The sequence below is a fragment of the Puntigrus tetrazona genome, chromosome 25 (genome assembly GCF_018831695.1).
Source record: "Puntigrus tetrazona isolate hp1 chromosome 25, ASM1883169v1, whole genome shotgun sequence".
NCBI lineage: Eukaryota > Metazoa > Chordata > Actinopteri > Cypriniformes > Cyprinidae > Puntigrus > Puntigrus tetrazona.
Genome location: NC_056723.1, coordinates 13,656,606 through 13,682,799, shown reverse-complemented (window position 1 = coordinate 13,682,799; position 26,194 = coordinate 13,656,606). Strand labels below are relative to the sequence as shown.

Genomic DNA, 26,194 nt, shown 5'->3' with positions numbered 1-26,194 from the left:
CTAATAATTGATTTCTGCAGAATATGTTTGTCTTCCTCCAGAGGGCGTATTCTCCCTTGAGCTTAAAGGGCTTGAGCCATATTCCTTTGTTTTCCTTTCTTTTTTGCACGACACGTTTGCTTTATAAAAGTTTTATTTCCAGAATCATTATTCGACGTAAAATGTAATACTAAAAAACAAATAGCATGCCATGTAATCATAAACGATCCTGATTGGCGCGTCGTGGTCATCGCTGAGAAAAGTTACAAGAACAGGCCCTCTAAGCCCCGCCCATTTCTGGACTCCCTGTTTCATGGTAATTTCTTTCCTCATCTCCCTCTAATAAACCAACTGTCTTTAAGGTCTCGGTCTACGCGGCCCGTAGGTGTACCCTGAATTCCGCACCGCTTAAACCGAGATTTAACGAATCCTACTACGTTAGGGGCTTCATCTCATGAATTTTAATCGAACGACCGGCTCGGACTTTCAGGAAGCGCCGTGACGTCACCGCGCGCTGATTAATATTCATGAGCGTCGTCCTGGCCGTAGTAGGATCCGTAAGATATCTCCGCGAAGATGGCGGTGTGTAGACGTGTGCAGCGACTGCTGCTGCTGATATTCATCTTCGGCTGGTTGTCTTCTGCTCTTGAAGGCAAACCGGACACCGAAAACGGCGTCGATAATCCCGAGAGAGGCAGGAACGCGGCGGGAGATGGGAAAGCGGCGGCGCTGGACGGGGCCTCCACGGTGCGGCGCAGCGGCGGCTGGAAGCTCGCGGAGGAGGCGGCCTGTCGGGAGGACGTGAGCCGGATCTGCCCCAAACACTCCTGGAACAACAACCTGGCCGTGCTCGAGTGCCTGCAGGACCGAAAAGACGTAAGAAAACAAGGCAGAGTCTGTATTTAATACGCAGTCAGTCGGCGCCTGGCGATAAAAGCCGCGTACGGAGCAAATCTGACTGATCCTCAGGCTGCATAACGTTAGTGTGTTATACCAAAACACATCTGGATCCGCATTGTCTTCGCGCATTTGTGCGGCATTCTTAAGTTACACGTCGTAGAAACGCATACGGCGCAAGCACGCGTGACGCGAGAACATATTTGTTGATGTAATTTCAAAACAGACGCTGTTTGTCAAGAAAGGCCTCCGAGTGTCAGCTTTTTTGGGGGGTGGGGGTTCAAGATCCGGTTATCGCGATTAATAGAGAGTTTCCTGTTAATGGCTGTGTTTCAATCCCTAATGCTAACTTGGAGAGCGGTACGCCCTAATGTGCTGCCCGTCTGAGTCAGCCCCTCTGTGACGTCACCGGCACTATTAGCGCGCGCCGTGATGTTATGAAAAATGCCGTCAACGATATTAGCAGCGGGGTGGTAAATTATGCAACTCTAGCAAACGGTGCGTGTTTATTTTAATAATGCGCTATAAATAAAAACGCACGCGATTTTCTGTTTGGGAAATTAAAATGGTGACGCATGCTGGACTTCTCCAATCCCGCTACAAGTGACCCCAAGCCCCCTCTCGTTTTTGGGTGCCACGCCCACATCTTAAAGGCAAAGAACACCCGGAAATGAAAAAACCCTGCCGTTTACTCTGTTGAACACAAAATAAGATATTTCGAAGGATATCGGCCACTGAACAGTTGACGGTAGCCACCGATTGTACATATTTCTATCTTACTTAAGTCAATGGCTGCCGTCGGCTGCTTGGTTGCCGACATCCTTCAAAATATAAACCGTTCCAGACATGCAGGCGTTTGAATAAATGTGCTTTCAGTCAATTGCTAACATTCAATGAACAATCGGCTGATTAATTTGCGTCACTCGCTTCCTTTTATAAGCAGAATTATTTTTGCAGCATTTACAAATACTTAGTTTTATTTGCTTTCAGCCACATTCACCTCAAAAATAACTATAGAATAACTTATAAAAAAAATTCTGAAAGTAATCCCAGGGATATCGTTAGTCGGCGTTGTTGTAGCTGTGATATAATTAGGGCGATTTATTAAAACTTTACGGTTGTGGTTTCATCGTAGTTATTTTTCTTTGGTATGAAGAAGGGTGGCTTGTAATATTTTGTTGGACTTGACTGACTGGTTGTGCTGTGTTCATTTGTAGAGGATTCGTGATATGTGAGAACCGCTGTTAGTTTGTCGAGGGTTAGTCATTGTTTGATGAAAAGCACCAGCGTTCGTTGCGTGATCACAAATAGGGAAGCAATATGACCATTAAGGTCATTGCGTAATAATAATAATAATAATAATAATACTTCCTGAAGTGTCCCATTTATTGGCAGGTCTGAGAGATGTGTAATGTGAGTCAGGTAATTAGCTCTTAGTTACTGATTACTCACACGGCGCTTTTACCTTTTGTTGAATGGTTCTTAAGTAGCAGAACTAGGTTTCCCTTTACATGTGCTGATTATGGGTTTGCCGTTGGTTCTGTGATCTGTTGTATTGGATAGTTCAGGCCTGTTAACGGTGGGTTATTTTCTCTGGCTGTTCATCACATTAAAGGGGTAGTAGTGGATGTAATATTTGTTAGATGTTTCTCAGCTCTTCGTCCCATTGCAGGTTATTTTACCTTGTTCATCCCAACCTGGTCATCACTTTTACAAATTGTTCGTCACAGTTAAAGCTTTTTTCATTTGACTGTTCATCGCATTGCAAGTTATTTCTAAGCTGTTTATCACCATTTCATGTGGTGTTTTTTTAGCTGTTCATCACATTGCAAGTTATTTCTCGGCTGTTCATCACATCATCACATTGCAAGTTATTTCTCGGCTGTTCATCACATTGCAAGTTATTTCTCGGCTGTTCATCACATTGCAAGTTATTTCTCGGCTGTTTTTCACCATTACATATTATTTTTTTTAGCTGTTCGTCACATTACACATTATTCCCCTGGCTGTTCATCACATTACACATTATTCCCCTGGCTGTTCATCACATTACACATTATTCCCCTGGCTGTTCATCACATCACATGCTATTTCTCTGGATGTTGATCACTGCTACGGATTATTAATCTGGCTGTTCACTACAGTTAAATGACATTTCTCAGCTGTTCATCATCGTTACGGGTTATTTCTTTGGCTGTTAATCACATTGCAGGTTAATCTGCAGACGTCATTACCATAACAGCTTGTTTATCAGCTGTTCCAGGTTTTTTTGGGTCATCACTTTGATCTAGTTCAGGTTGTTTGTTGCGTTCGACTCTCAGCATTTCAACACTGTTTATCACATTAATTCTCTGATCGGCCACTACCATAAAATGTTATTTCTTAGTCGTCCATTAACATGCAGATTATTTCTCTGGCCTGTCATCAGAGCTACGTGTTATTTCTCAGCTGGTTATCACCATAACATGTTTTTTCTCATCCTATTAGAGATCAATTCTCTGGCTGTTCATCACTATTAAACTTTTTAGTTTTAGTTTATTTTAGCCGTTACAGGTTTTTTTTTAAGGTCATCATCACCTGATCTAGTTCAGGTTGTTTTTCAGTATGTAACGTTTTATTGCTTAATGACCAACAAGAGATCCTTCCGAGATTTCCGTGTTTTTCTCAGACTGTAAATGAACTTTAGACTTTCTCTTCCTATGGAGAATCGCCGTCTGTGCGAGTCCTTAACGTAAGGTCAATTATTTAGCTGTACAATGTTCCTCATTGTTTCTCATAAATAAAGACCGAATGGAGACGGTTTGTTTACCTCTATTATTTATAATCTGCTGGAGGCAAAAGGCCCTGGTGGCTTTTTAAAAATGCTGCTTTCTAAAATAAAATCCTGTCAGCGCTGGAGAAAAAAAAATCTTGTCGCCAGGCCATTTTACATGATGAGACGAAAACCGTGATTCTCCCAGACTCTAAGCAGTATCTTAATATCGCCTCGTATTTGTATAGGGTTAATATTTGATCCTTTTCACTTGCGTTATACATTATTGACAGATGAAGTATAATTGTAGCCCCGCTAAACTGCTATCAAAGGCTAAGACGACGCTCTCGGCGCAGGCCGAGGTCAAAACAGGTTGTTGTGTCTCTGATTGGATTTGGATGCCGTTTTTAGTAACATTGTGACACTTATCAAGGCCTTCGGCTCCATGAGAATGAAGAAACGCCGGCTTGATATTTACAGCGGGCCGTTAACAGCTGTCTCGTGCTACGCTGAGGACGCTTTCCGTCCGGGCTTGTTCTCAGCTGTTCAAATAAAGATCACTTTCGAGTCGGCACGGTTAGGGAGAAATGTTGATTGCTCTCGACTGCTGTTTTCACATCACAAAGAGCGGTTCATTAGCGGAAGAATAAAATGTAATTAAAAGGCCTCGTCGGAGACCTTCTCTCTAGTTCCTCCTGTTTCCGCATGCGATCATTTTGCAGTGAATGTCACACGCCTGTCAGACTCGAACGCTAAATCATCAGTCGTGAGATCGTTGCGAAATACTCGCCGTTCTTGTCATGCCGAACATTGCTGTGCGCTTTCACTTCTTTCTGAAGAATCGCGGAGGGAAAAGAGTATCGTGAAGCGAGCATGAAAGCCGCGGGTTTATCCGACATGCTAATCAGCTGTGTGTTTTGGCACGTTAGCTTTAAACGGCGCGCTTTGTCATGCGAGACTCGACAGTATTTGCTCGGCACACATTTTGATTCTCGGAGACAAACGTCTTCACGGCGTTAAATAATGCAAATCAACCCGATTGTGTGTAGTTTGGTGTTACTAAAGAGCTAAAAGGGAATAAAAAAAAAAAGAAAAGTTTGGTTATATTGATTTATTTGATCACATTCGGTTTAATCTGCCTAAACTAGTTTAAAAAGCCTGAATTTTTAGGTTAGTTAACTTGTTTTAATATAGAGTTGTGGTAGTCACGCGTTTAATTTTTGTCTGTGGTAATTATCATGTCAAATATTAGCACAGGATGTGCAGCAGGAAGCTGATGTATCGCAAATAGGTTTCAAGAGTAAATATAATGTTCTTTATTGACTATTTTATACTTCGTTTATTAGGAATGGGTCACAATATATAAGTAGTTGTCCGACGAATGTGACTTATTGTGGTTGAGGTTGTTTGTGTGGTAAAATTCTCCATTTTGTATTTTTATTTTATTCTGTTTTAAAGCACAACTACTACGGCCACGGTGTTGGTTGCCGAAGTGTTGTTCAGTTATATCCTGCTTGTTCGGGAACACAAGAAAATGTCCCTTAAATATCAGGGGGAATCCAAAACCAGGCTAATTAACACGGGGCTAGCCTTTATTGAAAAACATGTTTGCGTGAACGCTTATAATTGATATTTCCTCTTGTTAATCTTTCTTCAGGAGACTGAGATCGCTGCAGACTGCAATCATGTAAGTTTTTACGCACCATTTCTGTTATTTTTAGTCTTGGGTGTTGATGGTCGTTGGCTTGAGGGTTGTTTAACCCAACCAAACTAGCTAGAGGTTTTTATACATCACTCTGTTTGGTTTTTTTAGCTGCTGTGGAACTACAAGCTCAATCTGACGACCGATCCGAAGTTCGAGTCCGTCGCCGTCGAGGTGTGCAAGACCACCATCAGCGGGGTAAGTGCAGCCCAGGAAAACACACACTTATCTCCAACGTCGCCAAAAAGTCACCATGTACCCGGTTTGCCTTCAGATTAAGGAGTGCGCCGCTGAGGAACGTGGGAAGGGATACCTGGTGTCATGTTTGGTAGATCACCGCACCAACATCTCGGAGTACCAGTGCAGCCAGTACATCACCAAGATGACCAGCATCGTCTTCAGCGATTACCGGCTGATCTGCGGCTTCATGGACAAGTGCAAGGACGACATCAACAAACTGCACTGCGGAAGCGTCAACACCGGAGAGAAGGTAAGCCCAGGTGCATCGTGGGTAACTGAAAGCAGTGTGACCGCAGTCTTTGAAAAGGATGTAACACTTTTTTTTTGTTTACTTTTAGATGGTTTCTGATAACAGCGCTGGGTTTTTTTTTAGCAGCTCTACATTTACTTTTTGATGGTTTCTGATAACAGCCCCGTTGTTTTTTTTTTTGTTTTTTTTCGCAGCTCTACAAGTTTCTGCTGTGTTAGTGTCAAATACAGGACTCGTACACATCCTTCGCCGTTCAGTTTTTGCTTTTTTTTTCCCCCATTGGTTGATGTTGGATATTTAATTATACATTAAATAAAAAGTACGGTATTTCAGTATTTGCCGTTCATTGGCCATAATTTGGCAATTAATATGCATGCTATAATACATGGGTCACAAACGAGAACTTCCGAAATGTCTTGAACCCATTGCTCACATTTCACACATCTTAACGTTCGTTCGTCTTTAAAGCGCAATGAAGGTGTTTTTTACGAAACCCGAGAGATTTGTCGCTCAAGTCCTTTCCACCGAAACGTGTTTGTCAAAATGTATCCGTAGACTTTTACATTTAACGTTCGGCGCACATGTGGTCTACAGAAGATCAAACTAGCTTGAAGCACGAAACCAGTGAGGTTCTCTGCTGGTTCTCTACAGGACGTCCACTCTCAGGGCGAGGTGATCGCGTGTCTGGAGAAGGGTCTGGTGAACGAAGCCGAGGAGCAGCCGGGTCAGTACGTCATCAAAGAGGACTGCAAGAAATCCATCATGCGCGTGGCCGAGCTCTCCTCCGACGACTTCCACCTCGACCGCCATCTCTTCTTCGCCTGTCGGGAGGACCGCGAACACTTCTGCGAAAACGTAAGCCGCGATACTTTAAGACGCGCTCGCCGCGCGCTTCCGTGCGCTGATGGCCGCTCTGTTCGTTTGTTTCAGACCCCAGCCGGAGAAGGAAAGGTCTACAAATGTCTCTTCAACCACAAGTTTGAGGAGAGCATGTCAGACAAGGTAGGTGTGGGTTTTGTTTTGCAGAATCAATTGCTGAGAACGGTTTATAGTGACGGAGTGCAGAAAAGGTGCGTACTAGATCACACTTGCCATGCGTTACAACTTAACCACAACTCAGTCTTCCTCTTGCTTCTTCACTCTTTTTTTTTTGGTGTTGTTAATAAACTATTAAAAAGCACTTCTTATAATTGAAATAAAGCTAAAATAAATCTTTACGTGGGAAAACTAAATTTTAAATTTTAGTTTGTGCTCGACTGCAGGGTTACATGCAGCTTGTGGCGAGCGTTTATTCTGTTTTGCTTGGCTGTTGAATCTGTTAAAACAGTTTACAATAGCTTTTAATAAATTACTTGTATACGTAATTACCTAACTAAAATTTACATGCTCTGTTATAGATATATATTTGTATTTTTATCATTTTACAAAGATCTGGGACACATCTGTTACAAAAAACACTCTGCAGTGGTCGCGCCGCATGACATCAGGGTTGCGCCGCATGACATTGGGGTTGCACCACATGACATTGGGGTTGCGCCGCATGACATTCGGTCGCGCCGCATATTTTCAAATTCGGTCAGAATTTACAAACACAGACAAAACAAGCTAGCTTCCCATGAAAGCTCACTACGAAAAATAGAATAACATGGGTCTGAATTTTTATATATATTTTTTTTAAATCCGTCATTTCTTCCCAAAATGAAAAATTGCTTAAAGCACATCATTGTAAACCGTTCCAATGAATCTTGTGTATGCGTGTCTCCGGCAGTGCAAGGACGCGCTCTCCACTCGCCAGAAGCTGATCGCTCAGGACTACAAGGTCAGCTACTCGCTGGCTAAAGCCTGCAAGCCAGACCTGCGCAAATACCGCTGCAACATGGACACGGCCATGCCTCGAGCGCGAGAGGCCAAGCTGTCGTACCTGCTGCTGTGCCTGGAGGCCGCCGTGCACCGAGGTGAGGCCCCCGACCGAGGCGGACGCACCCCCGGGGTCCGTCCCGAGCGCTCCTCACGTCTGCTCGTTCTGTCTCAGGTCAGACCGTCAGCGGAGAGTGTCAGGGAGAGATGCTGGACTACAGGAGGATGCTGATGGAGGACTACTCTCTCAGTCCCGAGATCGTGCTGCACTGCAGAGGGGAGATCGATACGCACTGCTCGGGCCTGCACCACAAGGGTCGAACCCTGCACTGCCTCATGAGGGTGTCCCGGGACAAGGGCATCTTGGAAGGCCATTGCCAGAAAGCTGTGAGTGGAAATGCATTTCAATGCACTCAGTTGATGCTCCGTATTTTGAATATCTCGCATGCATTTAGCTCAATGTGAAAGGGATGAAATATAGAGATATTTTTCAGAATACTGTGGCCATTTGGCTGATAAACACAAGTTGTTTCACTGTTTACTTATTTTAATTTTTTTCATGTTTTTTGTTTGTTTATGTTTTGTTTTAATTCCATAAACAAGTGGATATCACGGTTTTTGTTTGTTTTGGGGGGTTTTTATTTGTTTTTGTGCATGTTTGTGTTTTAGTTTTTTTGTTGTTTTTTTATTAGTATTTTTATTTGTTTGTTTTTATTTGGGTGTTTTTGTTTTATTTTTCCTTGTTTTTTATTTTTCTTTTTGCAATTTGTTTTGTTTTTATTACCTTATTTATTTATTGTTCGTTTTTGGTTTAGGTTTTTTGTTTAGACCGAAAGACGGGATAAACAGGCGAAGAATTTTTATTGAATCAAATAACATTTCTTTCTGTAGCTATTTGTAATTTCTACTTGATATTTTCTCATTAGTGGGTATTTTTACAGCCACGTTTATTTATTTCACGTATTTTAAATAATTAGATTTAACATTTTCTTAATTTTTATATATATATATATATATATATATATATATATATATATATATATATATATATATATAAGAACAAAATCTATAAAAAGTGTTAAAAAGCACATAAAGTTACTGAAATCTAAACTTAACCTGGAACGGACTAATCTAAATAAAATAAATAAAAATCAAGATGTAAAAAGTGTTTTATAATGTTTTTAAAACATTAAAGATGGAGATGGATATCTATAAGGAGATGTTCAAAATATTAAATGTTTATTATTAGTACTAAATGTCACGAAGAGGCTGAGAAATATCAAGATAACACTATGGCTTCACTGTGTTTCAGTACTTCCTGTGACTAATGAACCGAGCTGGAATTGATTTAAATGGTGAATGAAGTCGCGAGAGATTCATTCATGTTAAATAATGCGGCGGCTGCGATGAATGACTCTGATTATGGCTTTCATAACCGTCTGGTTCCCATCAGCTCCAGACACTGATACAGGAAACGGACCCCGGGGCGGACTACCGCATCGACCGCGCTCTGAACGAGGCCTGCGAGTCCGTCATCCAGACCGCCTGCAAGCACATCCGAAACGGAGACCCCATGTGAGCGAACGGAGAACGGGGTTGCCTTATTAATAATCGAGACGTTTCCGTTGCTTGTGACTGCAGTAATAGGTTTAAAACGGTCCAGAATGTTAATTGATATGTGTGTGTGTAGGATCCTGTCTTGTCTGATGGAGCATCTGTACACTGATAAGATGGTGGAAGACTGTGAACACAGACTGCTGGAGCTGCAGTACTTCATCTCCAGAGACTGGAAGTGAGTTTCTGGCGTCTAGTTCTCGTTTCATTTTAACAATCCCGGTTACACACTCGCTCCATGTGCACTTCCCTATTACGAAAGAATTAAATAAAGCACATTTCATTACCTATTTAGGACTAGTTCGCCCTAAAATTAATTTCGTGTATCTGTCGGGACTGAGTGTGGTTTCCTGCGGTTCTGGTTACAGACTGGATCCTATCCTGTACAAGAAGTGCCAGAACGATGCCGCCCGCATCTGTCACACACACGGCTGGAACGAGACGAGCGAGTTCATGCCCCCCGGAGCGGTTTTCTCCTGTCTGTACCGGCACGCTTACCGCACAGAGATGCAGGGACGACGGGTACGGCTAACTAACTCTTTACGCGCTTTAACCTGCGAGTTATCAGGTTATAACGGCTCCTCGAGAAACTGTAGCTCACCTGAGGCTATCTAAACACACATATAGGGTTCATCAGAAAGTTCGGAAGTAAGTTCGGAAGTGAGCTTGAATGTAAGTATCCTCTGCTTCCTTAAAAAGCGGAATCTCACGAACCTGTCAGAAACACCACTGAGCTGCATTTTTACCTCAGAAACGGAAGGAAAAATCTTTTGTTTTAATAATAATTAACATTTTACGCATTGTTGCATTATTTTCACGTAAAATAAGCATCCTCCCTCAATGATCATTATTATTATTATTTTTTATTAATTTAATAAAGCATTTTTAAGCATTATAAAATTATATAATTAAATATATATATATATATATATATATATATATATATATATATATATATATATATATATATATATATATATATATATATTTATATTTTTTTTTTTTTTTTTTCCTATTTGTTCATGTGGTTAGTACTAGTTAACCAGTATTTATTTGATTTTTATTATATTTAATTTTTTTTATAAGCAGCACACATTGATGCCACAGTGCAGTAAATAAAGGCCTCAATGGTTTCAAGCAAAGCACGTATATTTTTCTTAGTTGGTTTTTGCGGCGAAATATGACTCGGTTATGTTCCTGACAGCTCTGGTGACGTTCACTCTCCGAGTAAATGTGATTAAACCGCAAATGCATGTTCTCAGCAAATTAGCAAATCAAAATCACCTTCCTTCGCTGAGACTCGAATCACGTTAATTCACGCTGTGGGCTTTAAATGAGAAACGACTGAAAGGAAATTAACTCGAATGATAAGGGTCTCGGGAGATTTCTACAGACCAATCTAAAAATAGACGCTCTTGTTGCGTTTACGGTAACGACGGCAGATTTTCTGACACCCGTCAAACACGCGCACACAGATCGCTGTTTGCCGAAGGATCCAGAACTCTGTGTGTGTGTGTGTCTGATTGATTGGTTGTGGGTGTGTTTGTTTGCTGTAGGTGTGTGTGTGTGTGTGTGTGTGTGTGTGTGTATGTGCTAATGCGTCTGAGTCGGTCTGCAGCTGTCTCGGGACTGTAAGACGGAGGTTCAGAGGATCCTCCACCAGAGGGCCCTGGATGTGAAGCTGGACCCCGAGCTGCAGCAGCGATGCATGACGGACCTCGGGAAGTGGTGCAGTGAGAAGACCGAAGCTGGACAGGTCAGTGTAGGAGACCGCACCAACTCCAACTCTCACTTTACTTTGGTTTTGTTTTGTTCGTTTTTATGAAGTTCACAAACTTGAAAATGTAGGACTTAATTGCATTTTTTTTTTTGCTTTCTATGACCACCGTAAGGGTTGCTATAGTAAACTAAAACTGACACTGTTAAAATGTGTAACAAAAAAATATTAGATGAGTATTAAACAAATTTTATAAAGTATAAAATCATCTGCAACTCTATATATATATATATATATATATATATATATATATATATATATATATATATATATAATAAAATGTGAAAAATACATAAAATTTGTAGTTGTATTTTCAAATAATAAAAACTAGTGCTGTCAAATATTTGCATCCACATTTGTCTATTTATATAAATACACAGAGGCATGTATATATTTCAAAAAATATATTTGTTTCTAATATAAATTATATGAATATAAATATAGATAGTTGTCAATTAACATTGACAACTATGTTGCACAACAGATACTGTACTACTTATTAAACGTGCATCTTTGTAAATTAAAGAATAATTTTTTGCTCCCAAAAAAACTCCAGTAACAGGATTGAATGCTGTAAACACTACAGTATTTGTGAAATATTTATGAAATTTGTCTTTTTGCACCGAATCCTGCGTGTCATAATTATAGAGGTAACAGGACTGAGCAGCGAATTATTACCACGTCAATTTTGTAATTTTTATTATTTTTGTGTTTGTAAGCGTTTTAGATGATGATAACGATTTTCGTTCCTGTAACGCTTTACACACAAAGTCCTGGGACGCCAACAAATGTTTCACATGAAACGTTTTAATGTTCGGATTTGCTCAGAAATTCCCAGTGACGCATTGCTCAACGTCTGCGCGTGTGTTTGTCAGGAGCTGGAGTGCTTGCAGGATCATTTAGATGATCTGGTGTCTAACTGCAGGGATGTGGTGGGAAACCTCACGGAATTGGAGTCTGAGGTACAAAAAATAAAAGCTTTTTGTGATTTTTGACTCTGAAATTAAAAAGCCTCAGTGTCTATGTTTGGGCGCTATTGTTCTCTGCTGGACGCGAGACGTCTGGGGAGGGTTTGGACTGATTTTGGTGTCTGGTTTTTCAGGACATTCAGATCGAGGCCTTGTTGATTCGAGCCTGTGAGCCCGTGATCCAGTCCTACTGTCACGTGAGTTGCCAATCATTTCTCCCCATCACTAAAATCCAAATAAATCGCACTGTGTAGCTTGTTTTCTTTTACTCTTTTTCATTTGTCGTCTCGGTTTGCCTGTGTTTGTTTGGCAGGAGGTGGCCGATAATCAGATAGACACGGGGGACCTGATGGAGTGCCTCGTTGCCAATAAGCACCAGAAGGAAATGAACGAGAAATGTGCCGTCGGAGTCACGCACTTCCAGCTGGTACGTCTAACGAATACACGCTCGCTCGCTCTCTCTCCGCTGTTACTTCTGTTCGGTCTCGAGCATCCGTTTCTCCTCCTCGTCTTCAGATCCAGATGAAGGACTTTCGCTTCTCGTACAAGTTCAAGATGGCGTGCAAGGAGGACGTTCTCAAACTGTGCCCCAACATCAAAAAGAAGTGAGTTTGTGGCTGTCGCGCGAAGCAAATGTTTCCTAACAGGTCTCAGAAGTTTTACGTTATTGCTAGGGTTGAGTGCTATTTATCCTCAAGACATGTATATGGTGTGTGTGTGTGTATATATATATATATATATATATATATATATATATATATATATATATATATATATATATATATATATATATATATATATATATATACAGTACATTAGGTAAACAAAATATTATTTTCAGTATGTTAATCATTTGACGGCTCTAATTAAGATAAACCAATGGCGATATTGGACATTTTTCTAATATTAACATTGACCGATAATTTTTTTGGATAAATTCTTCTTGTTTGAATTTATATTTTAATCCAGTTTCAATTTAAAAAATTCTTAAATATTAATTAAAATAAACACAATTGTATCAGCCGCTTTCCAAAATATCTGCATTTTTCTGATATCGGCATTGGCAGATACATTTTCAGATAAATTCTTCTGATTTGAATTATATTTTAATCCAATTTAAATAAAAAATTTCTTAAATATTAATTAAACACAATTGCATCAGCTGCTTTCCAAAATATCGGCATTTTTCTAATATCGGTACTGGCCGATACATTCCTCTGATTGAATTATATTTTAACCTAATTTAAATTTTAAATTTCTTAAATATTAATTAAAATAAACACAATTGTATCAGCTGCTTTCCAAAATATCGGCATTTTTCTAATATCGGTATTGCCCGATACATTTTTCCGATAAATTCTTCTGTTTGAATTATATTTTAGTCTATGATTTCAAATTATATCAGCTGCTTTCCAAGATATCGGCATATGCCATCAAAAAATTTCGATCGACCACCAATTAAGAGGACGCTTGCTTTGTTTATAAATAGCGAGGCCAGTTTGAATGAATGATTAATGAATCGCTCGTTTTCTCTCAGGGTGGATGTGGTCATCTGTCTGAGCACCACAGTAAGGAATGACACTTTACAGGAAGGCCGAGAGCAACGAGTTTCCATGAAATGTCGTAAACAGCTCCGAGTGGAAGAGCTGGAGATGGTCAGTGCGTCAAATCAATACGAGATCTGTTTGAATCGGTCTAATCATGTGTAGCGCGCTCCGTTACGTCTTCTGTCCTGTTAAGTTGAGATTTGTGGTTGCGTGTCGTTCAGTCCGAGGACATTCGTCTGGAGCCGGATCTGTACGAGAGCTGTCGGCAGGACATCAAGCTGCACTGTCAGAACGTCGTGTTTGGAAACGCTCAGGTAGATTCAGACAAACTGGCTCTCTAATCCTCCGTTTCACCGCGACGATCTGCTAATCTGTGCGTCCGTGCTTGTTCAGGTGATCGAGTGTCTAAAGGAAAACAAGAAGCGGCTGACCCAGCACTGCCATCAGAAAGTCTTCAAACTGCAGGAGAATGAAATGATGGACCCAGAACTCGACTTCCAGCTCATGAGAGTCTGCAAGCAGATGATCAGGGTGAGGAACTTCGTCAGTTGCGTCTGAAATACTCCAGAATTTAACAAGGGCTGGATATTGTTTGATTTAATCTAATAGAAGTATGTTTGTTCTTTTATTATACAGCGTTTCTGCAGTGACACCGACGCAAAGAACCTCTTGCAGTGTCTCAAACAAAACAAGAACAGCGAGCTAATGGATCCGAAATGCAAACAAATGATTACCAAGAGACAGATCACCCAGAACACAGGTGCATACGCACGCATATGTACTCATAGGTTTTATTTAATCTCTCGCATATTTACCTTTACAATTAGAGATGGCACACAACAAACAGAACGCTTTAGTGATTTGTCTCCATAAAACGCAGATGTCAAATGTTTTTTGGGGATTTTTTTTTTTAGGTGTTAAGCTTAAGGTGTTTAACAAATGTAAATTATATACTGAGCTGTTTCGCTTTTGTTGAAATTTGTTTTTCATTCAACCCTGTTACAAAATTGTTCAAGATTAATACTGTTTAAAAACAACATGATGATAATGTAGTTTTTTGTTTTTTTTTTTATCAAACATTTAATACCCATTTTTTAATACCCATTTCCCGCTAATGTAATAAGTAAACTTAGAAAATTTGACCCTTTAAAAAAAAAAATACAATTCTGAAATTGATAACAGAGTAACAGGGTTGTAGGTTTTGCTTAAAATAAGATTTTACAGTTTTTTTCTGTTTGAAAAAGAAATTTAAACAAAAGTGAAAGCTCAGTAAATAAATTACACTTATTTACTGAGCTTTTTCACTTTTGTTTAAATTTCTTTTTTTTTCTTTCAACCCTGTTACAAACACTTTTGATATTAATATTGTTAAATAAAAACTACATTATCATTATGTTGTTTAAAATTTTTTCTTCTTTGATTTATCAAATTTGATTTTTCATTTTCTACTAATGGAATAAATAAAACAGGGTTGTAACAGGTTTTAAGTAACAGGGTTGCAGGTTTTGCTTAAAATAAGCTTTTACTGTATGGGCTTACAAGTTGAAGAATAAACGTTAAGGTGTTCATTTAAATTAGATTTTTGTTATTTTTCAACCCTGTCTTTCCTCTGTTCTAGACTACCGTCTGAACCCTGTGCTAAGGAAGGCTTGCAAAGCCGACATCCCAAAGTTCTGCCAGAACATTTTGAACAATGCTAAAGACGACAACGAGCTGGAGGGGCAGGTCATCTCCTGCCTCAAACTCAAATACGCAGACCAGGTTCGTAACCCTGTCCGCTGGGAATGCCCTTAGACCTGCGCATGTACTCCATGTAAGAGCGTGTGTTTGTGTGTCCAGCGTCTCTCTCCAGACTGTGAGGGCCAGATCAGTGTCATTCTGCAGGAGTCTGCGCTGGACTACAGACTCGACCCGCAGCTCCAGCTCCAGTGCACAGATGAGGTAACGTTCGCATAGATCTTGGTATGACGTTTAACCGCATGTTTTGGTCTAATAATGGCTGTTTGGTCCAGATCCCTCGGCTCTGTGCGGAGGAAGTAGCGGCACAGGAGCAGACGGGGCAGGTCGAGGAGTGTCTGAAGATCAACCTGCTGAAGATCAGCCATGAAGGCTGTAAAAAGGTAAGATCTCGCTGATTTGGTTCGGTTCGGTATCTCGCAGCTCTCCTGACCAGCTGTTCCCGCCGTAGGAGGTTCTCAACATACTGAAGGAGAGCAAGGCTGATATCTTCGTGGATCCGGTTCTGCACACAGCGTGCGCCTTGGACATTAAGCACCAGTGTGCTGCCATCCCTCCCGGCCGAGGAAGACGTAAGTCATTCTGGAAACGATTTTGTGCCGTTTTGGTAGACTGGATACTATTTCGTGTACTGTGTTTGTGCAGAGATGTCGTGTCTGATGGAGGCTCTCCAAGATAAGCGTGTGAGACTCCAGCCGGAGTGTAAGAAGAGATTACAGGACCGCATTGACATGTGGAGTTACGCCGCTAAGGTACACACGATCCCATCAGCCTCAGCGGTATTTTCTTCTTTGTAGTTGTTCCAAAACACCAGCGTTCCTTAACACTATAGTGATGGTCCAAAACTTGGCATTGTAGGTGTGCTCGCTAAACATATGCTACACACGATTTACAGAACTTGACTGATTTACTAATAAATGCTTTTACATTTGAGTTAAATGTTTGCAACGTAATAAAATACAATCATTTTAATTGATTTAGCTCAGTTTACATCACAATCGCAGACTTTGATTTGCTTCAAAGAATTATGAACCATCTATGCAGTCATGGCCCAAAATATTGGCACCCTCGGTAAACAATTAGGGGTGCCAATAATTGTGTCCGTGTATTTGAGAAAAGCATTTCATAATGATTTAACCCCTCTGTCGTCTTCACCAAGGGTGCCAATATTTTTGGCCATGACTGCAATGACGCAATTAGTAGACTTTTGACGAAGCTTCTTGCGATGGGATCTGGGAAATGTTTCATCGTTTCTCCTGTTGTCCAAAGGTTGCGCCAGCGGAAGGTTTCTCGGACCTGGCCGGGCAGGTTTTCACGTCTCCCGCCAAGAACTACATCCTGAGCATGCTGGCGATGTGCGTGGTCCTGCTCTTCCTCATGGGTCTGCTGTGCGGCCGCATCACCAAGCGCGTGACGCAGGAGCTGAAGGACAGGTAGAGAGGAGGTACAGGGCGGGGGAAGTGTCCTTGAGCTCCCCCTGCAGGGCGAAAGGCCCATTGCACCCCACACGCCGTTCTCCGTCCTGGGCCGGGGAAGGACACTGGGGTTGGAAACGCAAACTTGACGGAGAGGGGGGGGCGGGTGTTTAGACTCGTGCTGTGTGTGCATTTTCGTGGTACCACCGATGGCCACTTTTGGGACCCAGTTTTAATTGCTACACACAGTTTTTGGTTTGGTTTCGTTTTGTTTTTTCCCTGACTGTGCTTGTCCTACATCGTCACCTGCTTCTCAGAGTAAACCTGCCTGCTGCGGACCCCGCGCGCTTGAAGAACGCCGGCGCGCCAATCGGCTTTCTTCAACTAATATCACAAAGACTTGTTTTTGCTTTCCAGCTCAATGTTTTTATTTATTGTTGACGTTCGGATCGCAGGAGGTTCGGCTTTCGTTCGCAGGCACGGTGTCGCCATTTTTTTGACGTCCACGTTTTAGGAAACCGCCCGTCGCCGGGGACGCGCGCATCGATGAGGATCGAGCGAATTGAATGAATGTGTGTTTGTGCCTTTTTTTGCCCGTCCGAGTGAGAGAATCTGTGTTTCGGTTTGTGTGTCGCTTTTATCGTGGGCTTCTTTGTTGATTTTTCTTGTCGCTGGGAACATTGTGTTTCACCCATCTTTCTTCGCAGTAGGGGTTGTACGTACGATTTTGCTGTCAATTGGTCGGTTGGTTGGTTTTAAGGGAAAGGGTCCTGCATTATGAAGTTCGTAGCACGATGCGTTTGAACTGGCCTTATCTGAGCCACAAGCTTTAGAAAATGGACGATGAAGATCCGAATCCCGCCCGTCTTAAGGGCGACTCGACTACACGTTCGCATTAAGGATTCGCTGGCCGCATTAAGACGTCAAGCTGTTTACATGCTGTTATCGAGGCAGTTTCCGATGGCTGCGGTTTGGTCGCGTCGCATCTGAGCTTTGAATGAGTCGTTTGATTGATTCGTGCTTTTATAGTGCCATATTAACAAACCGTTCTGTTAGCGTATCCGGAGTCGTTTGTGAACCAAATTCACATTTTCACGGTTGTTTGCTTGTATCACTGGGTTTCCAGACACCGTACGGACGGTTTTAGGGAAAATGATCCATTTTAACACTCGTACACGTTTATAAAAATAAGCTTCCATTTAAAGACGGCGAACCTCTTTTTAAAACACCATAAGCTCAGTGCCGTCCATAATCGCTACATTTTACGATTGTTTGCTTTCGTAGCCATTTTTTTTTTTCCCCCAAATCAACTTTTTCGCATTTTTTTTGCTGTTTGACTGGATCTGTAGCTTTCTTAATTCTTCACCCTGAAGGCTTTAATGCATAAACCCCACTATTTTGTCCCAGATCACACTAAACTTTCACTTTCCGGAGTGACGGTGTACTATTAAAAACGTAATAGAGCTGTAACGTTACGGTCCCTGCGCATCTCTGCCTTTTTAAATTAATTTGGCTTTTGTATTATTGTTACATTTGTATGCTTTTGTACAAAACGACATTAAAGTGGACTTTGGTTCTAGTGTTTGTGCATTCAAGCTGTGCTTTTAATAATCTGAATTCATGTCATAATGCTGTCGGGGAGGGGGGGAAAAACCATTCGTACTGTAAATAGCTGTCATTTTAATAGAGGATTGTGGGTAACAAACTTGCCTTAACTTTGGCATTTTTCTTTTCTTTGCAGAAAACATGGTCACCCATGGTTTGCGCCCTTAAGCAAGGACAGGAAAGGATACATTCAAATTGACTAACAAAAATAGACGCTTTTATTCAGATCAAATCACGTGGCTTGTGCTTTAATGTGCTTTTGCATGCGTTGATTTCAGGCCATGCTATTGAATGTATCTGGCTTTTTTTTTTTTTTTTTTTTTTTTTTTTTAAGAAAAAAAAAGCTCACGCACTAACGACCTTTTAGCTTCATGCGCTTTCAACGCTTTCCATATACCTGCTTATGGGAGCTTCGGTTCATGACCGTGATCTTTGTTTCCTGCAAAGATGAAGAAACTGGTTTGAGCCAAATGTTTTCCGTTTTTATTCGAAGCGATGAACCAGTACAGCTCTTCCCTCCTCTTCCTAATTCAGTTCATTTATCAGCAGAGAAATAAGGTCCTTCATCTACCTTTAAACAGTTTCTTTCGGCAGTTATTGATCTAATTTTATGCATTGAAGGAGGTGTAAAATTGGTATATATTGATACAAATTACTTCAACTGTGGTGTTTGTATATATTAGTACCATATTTCATTCACAGGGTCTGACGAGTTTGAAACCATTGTCTGTTTGGACTCGACGTTAGAATTAAATGAATTGGCGTCCGATGATTGAGTCTTGGTTGCCACATTTATTTTTTTTATTATTTTTTATATATATATATATTATATAGTTTGTGTGGTTGGATTTCCTAAAATACCCTAAAATAATAATCAAAAGTCATAAAATGTGTACACTTTGTTGTACACGAGTATCTGACCAAGCAATTTATTATATAACTTTTCGGAAAAAAAAACACATTTTGTATTAATTTTTCATACTTTTCATTGGATTTGTTGTTTAAAAAATTTATTTGCTTGGTCAGATAGATAGTCAAGTCATTTTTTTAATCTAAACAAGCCAATCAAACCGAAGCAGACTTATTTATTTTTTGGTTAGTTTTTTTAAAATATCTGAACGTTTGATATTCTACGAGAACACAAACTGTATCAGTAGTAGTTTGTATCAATTATGGATTGGCATTGCTAAGATGAAATGTGCTGGGTGCGGGTGTTTTTAATTTTATAATTTTTGAGTTGAACTAGCACTGGAAAAACTCTCTACATATGTGTGTGTGTGTGTGTGTCATCTGCTCACAACCACTGCTTCCTGTCTGTCGAACTGATATACGACCTAGAAATGATCAAACGATGAATTGTTTTTGTATTTACTTTCTGTGCACAAATTTATTATGAAAAGTATTTTTCCTGGAATCCGATTAAACCGTGTGCTATACAGATATAACTCAATAACTGCGCTTTTCTTTTGTCGTTTCTCATGTCTGGTTCTGTACGAGTTGAATTGGACCGTTGTTAATAAAATTGATCTGATGGTTTGTATCTGCTGTGTTTTGTCTTTGGCGTCTGCGTGCGAGCGCCTTTTATGTAGCCTCCTCGCGCAAGTAAAGGTCGAGAGTGCGGAGAAGATCGTCTTGCGTGGGTAAAGTGACGCCGTGGCGCCACATTCCCTTTGCCGAGTTTCTGCGCACCTATTTTGTACGACAAACATTTCCCTTTACTGTTTGTACTTCAGTGGAGCCGCATCTGCCTCTGCTGCAGGGTTGCCAGGTTTTCACAACAAAACCCACCCAGTTGTTACGCAAAACCAGCCAAATGGCATTCTGTTCCAAGAAATTTGTGTTCGGGGGGTAAAATGCAAAAAAACAACCCATGACGACGACGTTAAATTAGCCCAATTCCGGGAGGGAAAACCATGGACTTGGCAACACTGGAGACGATTTATTATTTTTTTTAAAACGTTTCTTTTAAATACAGTTTTCAAAACTTTTTGACGGCAAGGTTTCTGGTTTTTGTTAAGAATCTCTGGGATTATTCAACTTCAAAACGCCCGATTTAACATTTGATGGAATAAATGTATAGCTCGGTATAGAAATGGCAAGATGGTGATCATAAAGGAAAAGTCCCATCAAAAAATATTAGAAAAATTGTCACAGCGCTCCATTTGTTGCAGTCCCAGAACAGACGCTTGGAAAGAAAACCATAACCATTCAACCTTCGAGAAGTCGGTGTTTTGTTTAGTTGTTTTTTTTGTACTTTTTTTTGACAATAATGCATTTAAAGTATAAAGACTTTTATTACCTTTATTTGATAATTGCACCACATGACATTTTTAAAGTCATTTAAATTTAATCTCTTCTTAATTTAAAAAAGCGGACGCGTTTTTGCTGTCTTTGACATCCTTATTTGTCCGAGAATGTCTTTAAATTCTTTTAAATGGTTTAAAAGAATTGCAAGCCCGTACTATTAATAGCCGCAACGCTGCATAAATGCTTTAGTCCGAATGCAAGAAATTAATGGGTTTTTTTCCTCATTCCGAGGAACCAATTTACTCTTGACCATACGTACGTTTTCTTTTGTCCTCGTAAATTGGCGCCTCAGAAATGGTATAATGGCGTTCCTATCTCGCCTCCGCAGGCCTATTCCCCCCCGATATCTCGCCTGTAAATGATTTCCCAATATCGGTCCATCCTCCGCCCGCCTCGTCTCAGAAGTTATACGGCGACACAAAGAGAGTGACTTTCGTGACGTATCGGCCGAGCAGCACCCTTCGGTCCATCTCGCTCATTTCTATTTCGACCTCTAGCGTGGCGGGACCCTGAACCGGGTTCACCAGCATCAGCTGCCCCGTCAGTCTGCCCGAGCGCTGGACGGAGAAGTGCTGGACTCCCCGGTTCCCCAGCAGGCCGAAGCGCAGCGCGTCGCCCACGACGCGCGCCGCGGACACCCGGAAGAGGGCGGTGGGGGTGGACATGTTGGACACCGTGGACAAGAAGTGGAAGTTAATGGAGACCGGGGCCTGGAAACAGGCGTTGTCTCCTTGGATGCAAGGGTTACGGTCGCAACGCCTGGGTGGAAGGAAAAACCAGAGAGTTTTTAAAGAAACTGCGCAGACGCTGAACGACGATTAAAAACATTCCAGCGCTGCGGTTCGTTCTTACGCGGGTTGTAAGCCTTCGAATGAATTGATTAGAAAAATCGGTTTTTTTTTTTTCCTGGTTTACCCAATTCGCCCGGTGGTGGCGTTTTCTGACAGGCAGGTTAATGCAAGCGATTAAGAGCAGATGTGGTGCAGCGGCGTGACTCACAGCGGAGAGGTTTTGATGTACGTGGCGTTCCGGACGCGAGGACAGTCCACGTCCACGCACCGATGAGCTCCGTATGTATTCACACACACCTGCTCGCTGCTGCAGTTATGGGTCGCTCTCACGCACTCGTCGATGTCTATAAAAAAAGCACATGTTAAGAACATTTAAGTCGGTGTGTTTTTGAAAAAAACGCATTTTACGAATGATGATCAATTCCGACTGTTGTCCCCCCTGACCTTTCAACCCGGGCCAAGGACACTTTTATTTTGGATGCAATCGATCACGATTAATAGTCGCTCTGCACTATTTTTATACTATTTTCACTATTTTTTTAGTTTATTATTATTATTGTTGTTGTTGTTGTTGTTTAATTATTAAAAGCTTAATACTTCCATCAAAAATGTAGTTAAAAAAACTATACAAAACTGCAAAATATAAAAGTTTTGTTCTATTTTAATCTTGTGTTGAAAGTATACACAATTTTTTTTTTTTTTAAATAGCCAATCAGCTTGAGCATATTTTTGAGTTTCCTCAACTTATGTTTGAATGAGTTTTTTAAGTTGAGAGAACTCAACTTTTTTTTTTTTTTTTTACTTTTTTCAACTTATTTTTACTGTAATGCGTCTTCTACGAGTATTGCAGTTTTTCCCCCGTAGGAAATCTGCCGTTTACATTATTTTTACACATTACTGCTAAAAATCAAGCCCGCGAAATGAGATTTTCCATCTGCTCAACCGTTTCGTGTCTCCCGCGTTAGAATCGCTGCTAATGAAGTGCACGCCGCGTTATCCAATCAGTAAAGAGGAAGGCTGTAAACTTTGACGAACCGTGGCAGCTCCTGCTATCGCGGCCCAGGCTGTACCCGGCGGGACACTCGCAGTGGAAACTTCCAGCCGTGTTCACACAGGTGTGCAAACACAGACGGCCGGGACGAGTCAGACGGAAGAGCTCGCATTCGTCAATGTCTGAAACACACACACACACACACACACATTCGGGTCGTTCTACAACTACAGTGGCATTTGCATCAGAAATCTGTTCAAAAATGAAACCCATTAATCATACATCAATCCTATCGCGCCACATTCATTAATTTCTGTTCGGTCTCATTTCATACATGATCACACTGAATAATTTAGCGTTTTAAAAATAAATGTAGCTGACCATTGGCTGACGTTCTCTTCTGTCGCTGGTGTTACACCTAATTAAAGGTAATGAGGGCCAGCAACACAGCTGATGAATTACTGACCGAATTATCCGACTTTTATCAATTACCCAGGTATTATAAAAACAAAAATAATAGCATGGAAAGTTGAAATGCGTATCCGATAATAACCACGCCGATTATATCTTTTGCATACATTAAAAATACGTAATAAAGTAGCCTTTTAAATGCGTTTACGTTGTTGACATAGCGCTAGTCTTTCTTTAATAAGTGGCATAAACGTTTTTGCATTTTTATGTTGGTTTTCAACGTGTTGTAAGTTAAGGCAGGAACTTAAAAATAAATAAAAATGAAGAAATAAATATCCTCATAATGCAAATGTGACGTGTAACCACGAAATTAGTTTATTATTTTTACCAATACCCCACATAATGTCAGAATAGCTACGTTTCCGTCCACTTTTTTTCATGCGCGTTTTGAAATATTGCTTTAAAAAAACTTCAACAAACATATGCGTGCATTTTAAACATTAGGAAATGACGTTTTTGTTCTATTTGTGTATGTTTAACGGCGCTTTATTCGCATAAAAACTATATATACATGAAGTATATTGCAGCTAACGGTCATAAACTATTTATTCGAGATGAGGTTAGCCGTTCCTGATATGCCTAATTTAAAGATACAGTATTATGGACCTGGGTTTAATTTTAACGAACAGAGGCTGGAAAATAGCCATTCTTTAAAAAAACAATTATTTGAAAATGTTTTTCTTTTGGTTTACGGATGTACAGAACAACAACGATTACGCTTGTGGAGAGTCCCCAAGATACCTGTGTGTGTGTGTGTGTGTGTGTGTGTGTGTGTGTGTGTGTGTGTCACCTGTGCACCGGGTGCTGTTGTGTCTGGAGATGCTGTAGCCCTGCTCGCAGGTGCAGTGGGTGGAGTCCAGAAACTCGACGCAGCGGGACGCTCTCGTGTGGGTGGAGTCGGAGGCAGGAGGAAGAGGCGGCGAGGGAGAGGACGCTGGTGCAGAGGCGGACGCGCCGTTGTTTGCAGCGGTGTCCAAAACTGAGAGGAACGGGAAACGGTAACAAGCTTATACGGTGACCTTTGACCTTTTTAAGAGACACCGTGTTTAATAAACCGCAGCGAGGCCTCGGGGTGTAGTGCGAGTCAACAATTCTCCTGTCACGCGTGATAACGGTTTAAAAAGACGGTATCGGTCTCGTACGCTTGCAGGAGGGTTGAGCTCCGCTCCAGTTCTGGGAGTCCAGACAGACTCTGGTTTCTGGCCCCATCAGCCGAAACCCAGCGCTGCACAGGAAGTGAACCTCGTGACCGAACTTGAACACCTTCCCTAGGATCCGCCCGTTAGCCGGCGGTTCGGGTGGAGGACAGTCTGACCCTGTAAACAAACAAATAACAAATAAATTCCTATGTAGGCATTTAATTTGTATTTTATGTAATCGTGTGATCGAGGGTTCGATCCCAGAGATCGCTCATAATATGTAAATCATAATTTCGCGCTGTTTCTGTGTGTTCGGGGTGGTCCTTCGTACGAATTACACCTAGTAAAATATGTACGAATTACCTCGAGTAATTTAAATAAACGTGTTAACATTTTTTAACATAAAAATAGGTTGTGATAAGGTGCTTGCACAAACGACCGACAGGGTTGTTTTTTTGTTGGAGGACAGGCTTTCTGTAGTGAATGGGTGCCGTCAGAATGAGAGCTGATGAAAACATCGTAATAATCCGTAAACACCTCACCAACACGCTCCAATGCAGTCCATGTTGCTTTAAATGCTAATGAGCTCTGCTGGCCCCGCCCCTTCCTTTTAGCCTTGACTGCAAACTTCAGCAACAGTTTAAAGTTTCTTACAAACATGCAGCTTTTGGATTCTCAGTTCATTAATAGACGGGACTGGAGAGGTGTGTTTTTTGGGGGGGTTTTTATCGGCTCTCTTTCTGACGGCACCCATTCACCGCAGTGCATCCGCCGGTGAGCGAGTGACGTTTCCGCCGGCGCTGACCCGCGCTCTTGTCCGTGCCGGGTCTGCCGTGTTTTACTGTGCTGTTCTGTAACAGGCCGAGCTTCTTGCGGAGGCTCCTCAGACTCTGCAGGAAGGACGTCTCGTGGGCCGAGAGAAGCTTCTGGATCTGCCTGAGAGCATTCGACGCTTCACCTCCACCGCGACAGTCCTGAGCGACGGAAAAAAAAAAATATTAGAGCAAACGAGTCACTTAATTAACATGATTACCTGGAGGACTTTCTATCGGACATTTTATACCGTAAAACAGTATATTATAAGGTGATGTTTAATAGTTTTACCTGTTTTGTTTTAAACTGGTCTGTTTTCATTTTTACAGAAGCAGAAGTTCAATGCTATTTTAGAGCTAAATTGCAGTGTCATTTGGGCAGTGTTGGACCGCATCTGCTCTGTGTTTTGGAAAAAGGCCCATGTGAGAGCCTGGTGTTAAAACCCGAAGGCAAACACCACAGCGGTTTCTCGGCGTGAGCAGCTATTTCAGAGCTGTGAGACGTTTTTGAGATTGCGAAGCATGTTTGCTTGCTGTACTGATTCGAAAAAGATTTTATGAAGAAAATAAATATTATTTTGATGTATTTCTTTTTTATTATTCAGCAGTAGAACCAGAATAAACCTATTTAATGCCTATTTATAATATTAAAATGTTACAATAATATTATATTCTAACTAAAAATACTTTAAATGGACCATAGGGGGCCTGTCCGATGATATAATATAATATATATAAATATAATATTAATGAATGCGCATTGCTGAATGTTGATAAAGGCGTAATAGTAATACACATGCTTTGTAAAAGTACCAAAAATAAAGTTTGTTTATTGTTACTTACTTGCCCCTGAGATGTGAAGAGTTGGCTGGTAAAAACGACAATGAAAAACACCTTCATCCTCACGATAACAGAACAGAAGTCCTCAGTGAATGCAGGAAGCTCGGGCTCGATGTTGTCATTCCAGTCTGGTTGTGCTGACCTCGGGGGGGAAAGGTTTGTAGGCGCTGTCTGAGTCTGAGCCTTCGCTCGTTTGAAGGTGTCTTCATCCCGCCCTTCAGCTCTCGCGCTCGGAGCGCGCCTGCGCACGCGCGCGACTCGAAAATAAAAGATATGTAAAAATAAATAAATAAATAAATAAAGAATTACGATACCAAATAATGTAAGAGTTCAATGTCTTTTCCGAAATAAATTATTACAGACCTATACCTGACCAAAATCGTCTTTTGAAGAAATAGTTTTTAGGCTACTATATATAGCTTTAAACTAGAGTAGGCTATTCGGAGTCCTCCAAATGCTATTAAACTACAAATATGAAGTAACTCTTATAGCATATATATATA

General features: G+C 41.0%; 2 protein-coding genes across 6 annotated transcripts; one reads left to right on the top strand and one right to left on the bottom strand.

Moving 5' to 3' along the window:
* glg1a (golgi glycoprotein 1a) lies at positions 1-19,880 on the top strand. 4 transcript variants are annotated; one of them, XM_043228626.1, is made up of 28 exons: positions 1-855; positions 5,286-5,315; positions 5,442-5,528; positions 5,605-5,820; positions 6,472-6,675; positions 6,751-6,822; positions 7,589-7,775; positions 7,853-8,064; positions 9,131-9,252; positions 9,368-9,469; positions 9,660-9,813; positions 9,919-9,963; positions 10,910-11,047; positions 11,944-12,030; positions 12,171-12,233; positions 12,350-12,463; positions 12,553-12,641; positions 13,574-13,691; positions 13,805-13,897; positions 13,977-14,114; positions 14,220-14,343; positions 15,202-15,344; positions 15,423-15,524; positions 15,596-15,703; positions 15,772-15,892; positions 15,966-16,072; positions 16,590-16,753; positions 18,477-19,880. In XM_043228626.1, exons 1-28 carry the CDS (start codon positions 556-558, stop codon positions 18,541-18,543), a joined length of 3,507 nt encoding a protein of 1,168 aa, XP_043084561.1. In that variant the 5' UTR covers positions 1-555; the 3' UTR covers positions 18,544-19,880. The 4 variants fall into 4 exon arrangements, with proteins under 4 accessions (XP_043084561.1, XP_043084563.1, XP_043084562.1 ...); XM_043228628.1 differs by lacking the exon at positions 18,477-19,880 and having other exon boundaries at positions 2-855; positions 16,590-17,811; XM_043228627.1 differs by lacking the exon at positions 9,919-9,963 and having other exon boundaries at positions 9-855.
* si:dkey-234i14.3 (fibulin-7-like) lies at positions 19,617-26,170 on the bottom strand. Of its 2 annotated transcripts, none has more exons than XM_043228632.1 (7): positions 25,695-26,170; positions 24,845-25,013; positions 24,043-24,216; positions 23,691-23,879; positions 22,474-22,611; positions 21,647-21,782; positions 19,617-21,406 (listed from the first exon to the last, which is right to left on the bottom strand). In XM_043228632.1, exons 1-7 carry the CDS (start codon positions 25,749-25,751, stop codon positions 21,046-21,048), a joined length of 1,224 nt encoding a protein of 407 aa, XP_043084567.1. In that variant the 5' UTR covers positions 25,752-26,170; the 3' UTR covers positions 19,617-21,045. The 2 variants fall into 2 exon arrangements, with proteins under 2 accessions (XP_043084567.1, XP_043084568.1); XM_043228633.1 differs by lacking the exon at positions 25,695-26,170 and adding an exon at positions 25,144-25,180.
* Positions 26,171-26,194: the final 24 nt, after the last annotated feature.

What these genes read in the sequence shown, in the direction of transcription:
- glg1a (XM_043228626.1), top strand. Translation starts at nt 556, where the DNA reads ATGGCGGTGTGTAGACGTGTGCAGCGACTGCTGCTGCTGATATTCATC. An exon ending in GGAGGCCGCCGTGCACCGAG is followed by an intron (nt 7,776 to 7,852) that starts GTGAGGCCCCCG and finishes GTTCTGTCTCAG; the next exon opens with GTCAGACCGTCAGCGGAGAG. An exon ending in TGTGGAGTTACGCCGCTAAG is followed by an intron (nt 16,073 to 16,589) that starts GTACACACGATC and finishes TGTTGTCCAAAG; the next exon opens with GTTGCGCCAGCGGAAGGTTT.
- si:dkey-234i14.3 (XM_043228632.1), bottom strand. Translation starts at nt 25,751, where the DNA reads ATGAAGGTGTTTTTCATTGTCGTTTTTACCAGCCAACTCTTCACATCT. An exon ending in TCTTCACATCTCAGGGGCAA is followed by an intron (nt 25,014 to 25,694) that starts GTAAGTAACAAT and finishes TCCGTCGCTCAG; the next exon opens with GACTGTCGCGGTGGAGGTGA. An exon ending in TACATCAAAACCTCTCCGCT is followed by an intron (nt 21,407 to 21,646) that starts GTGAGTCACGCC and finishes CCTTCCACCCAG; the next exon opens with GCGTTGCGACCGTAACCCTT.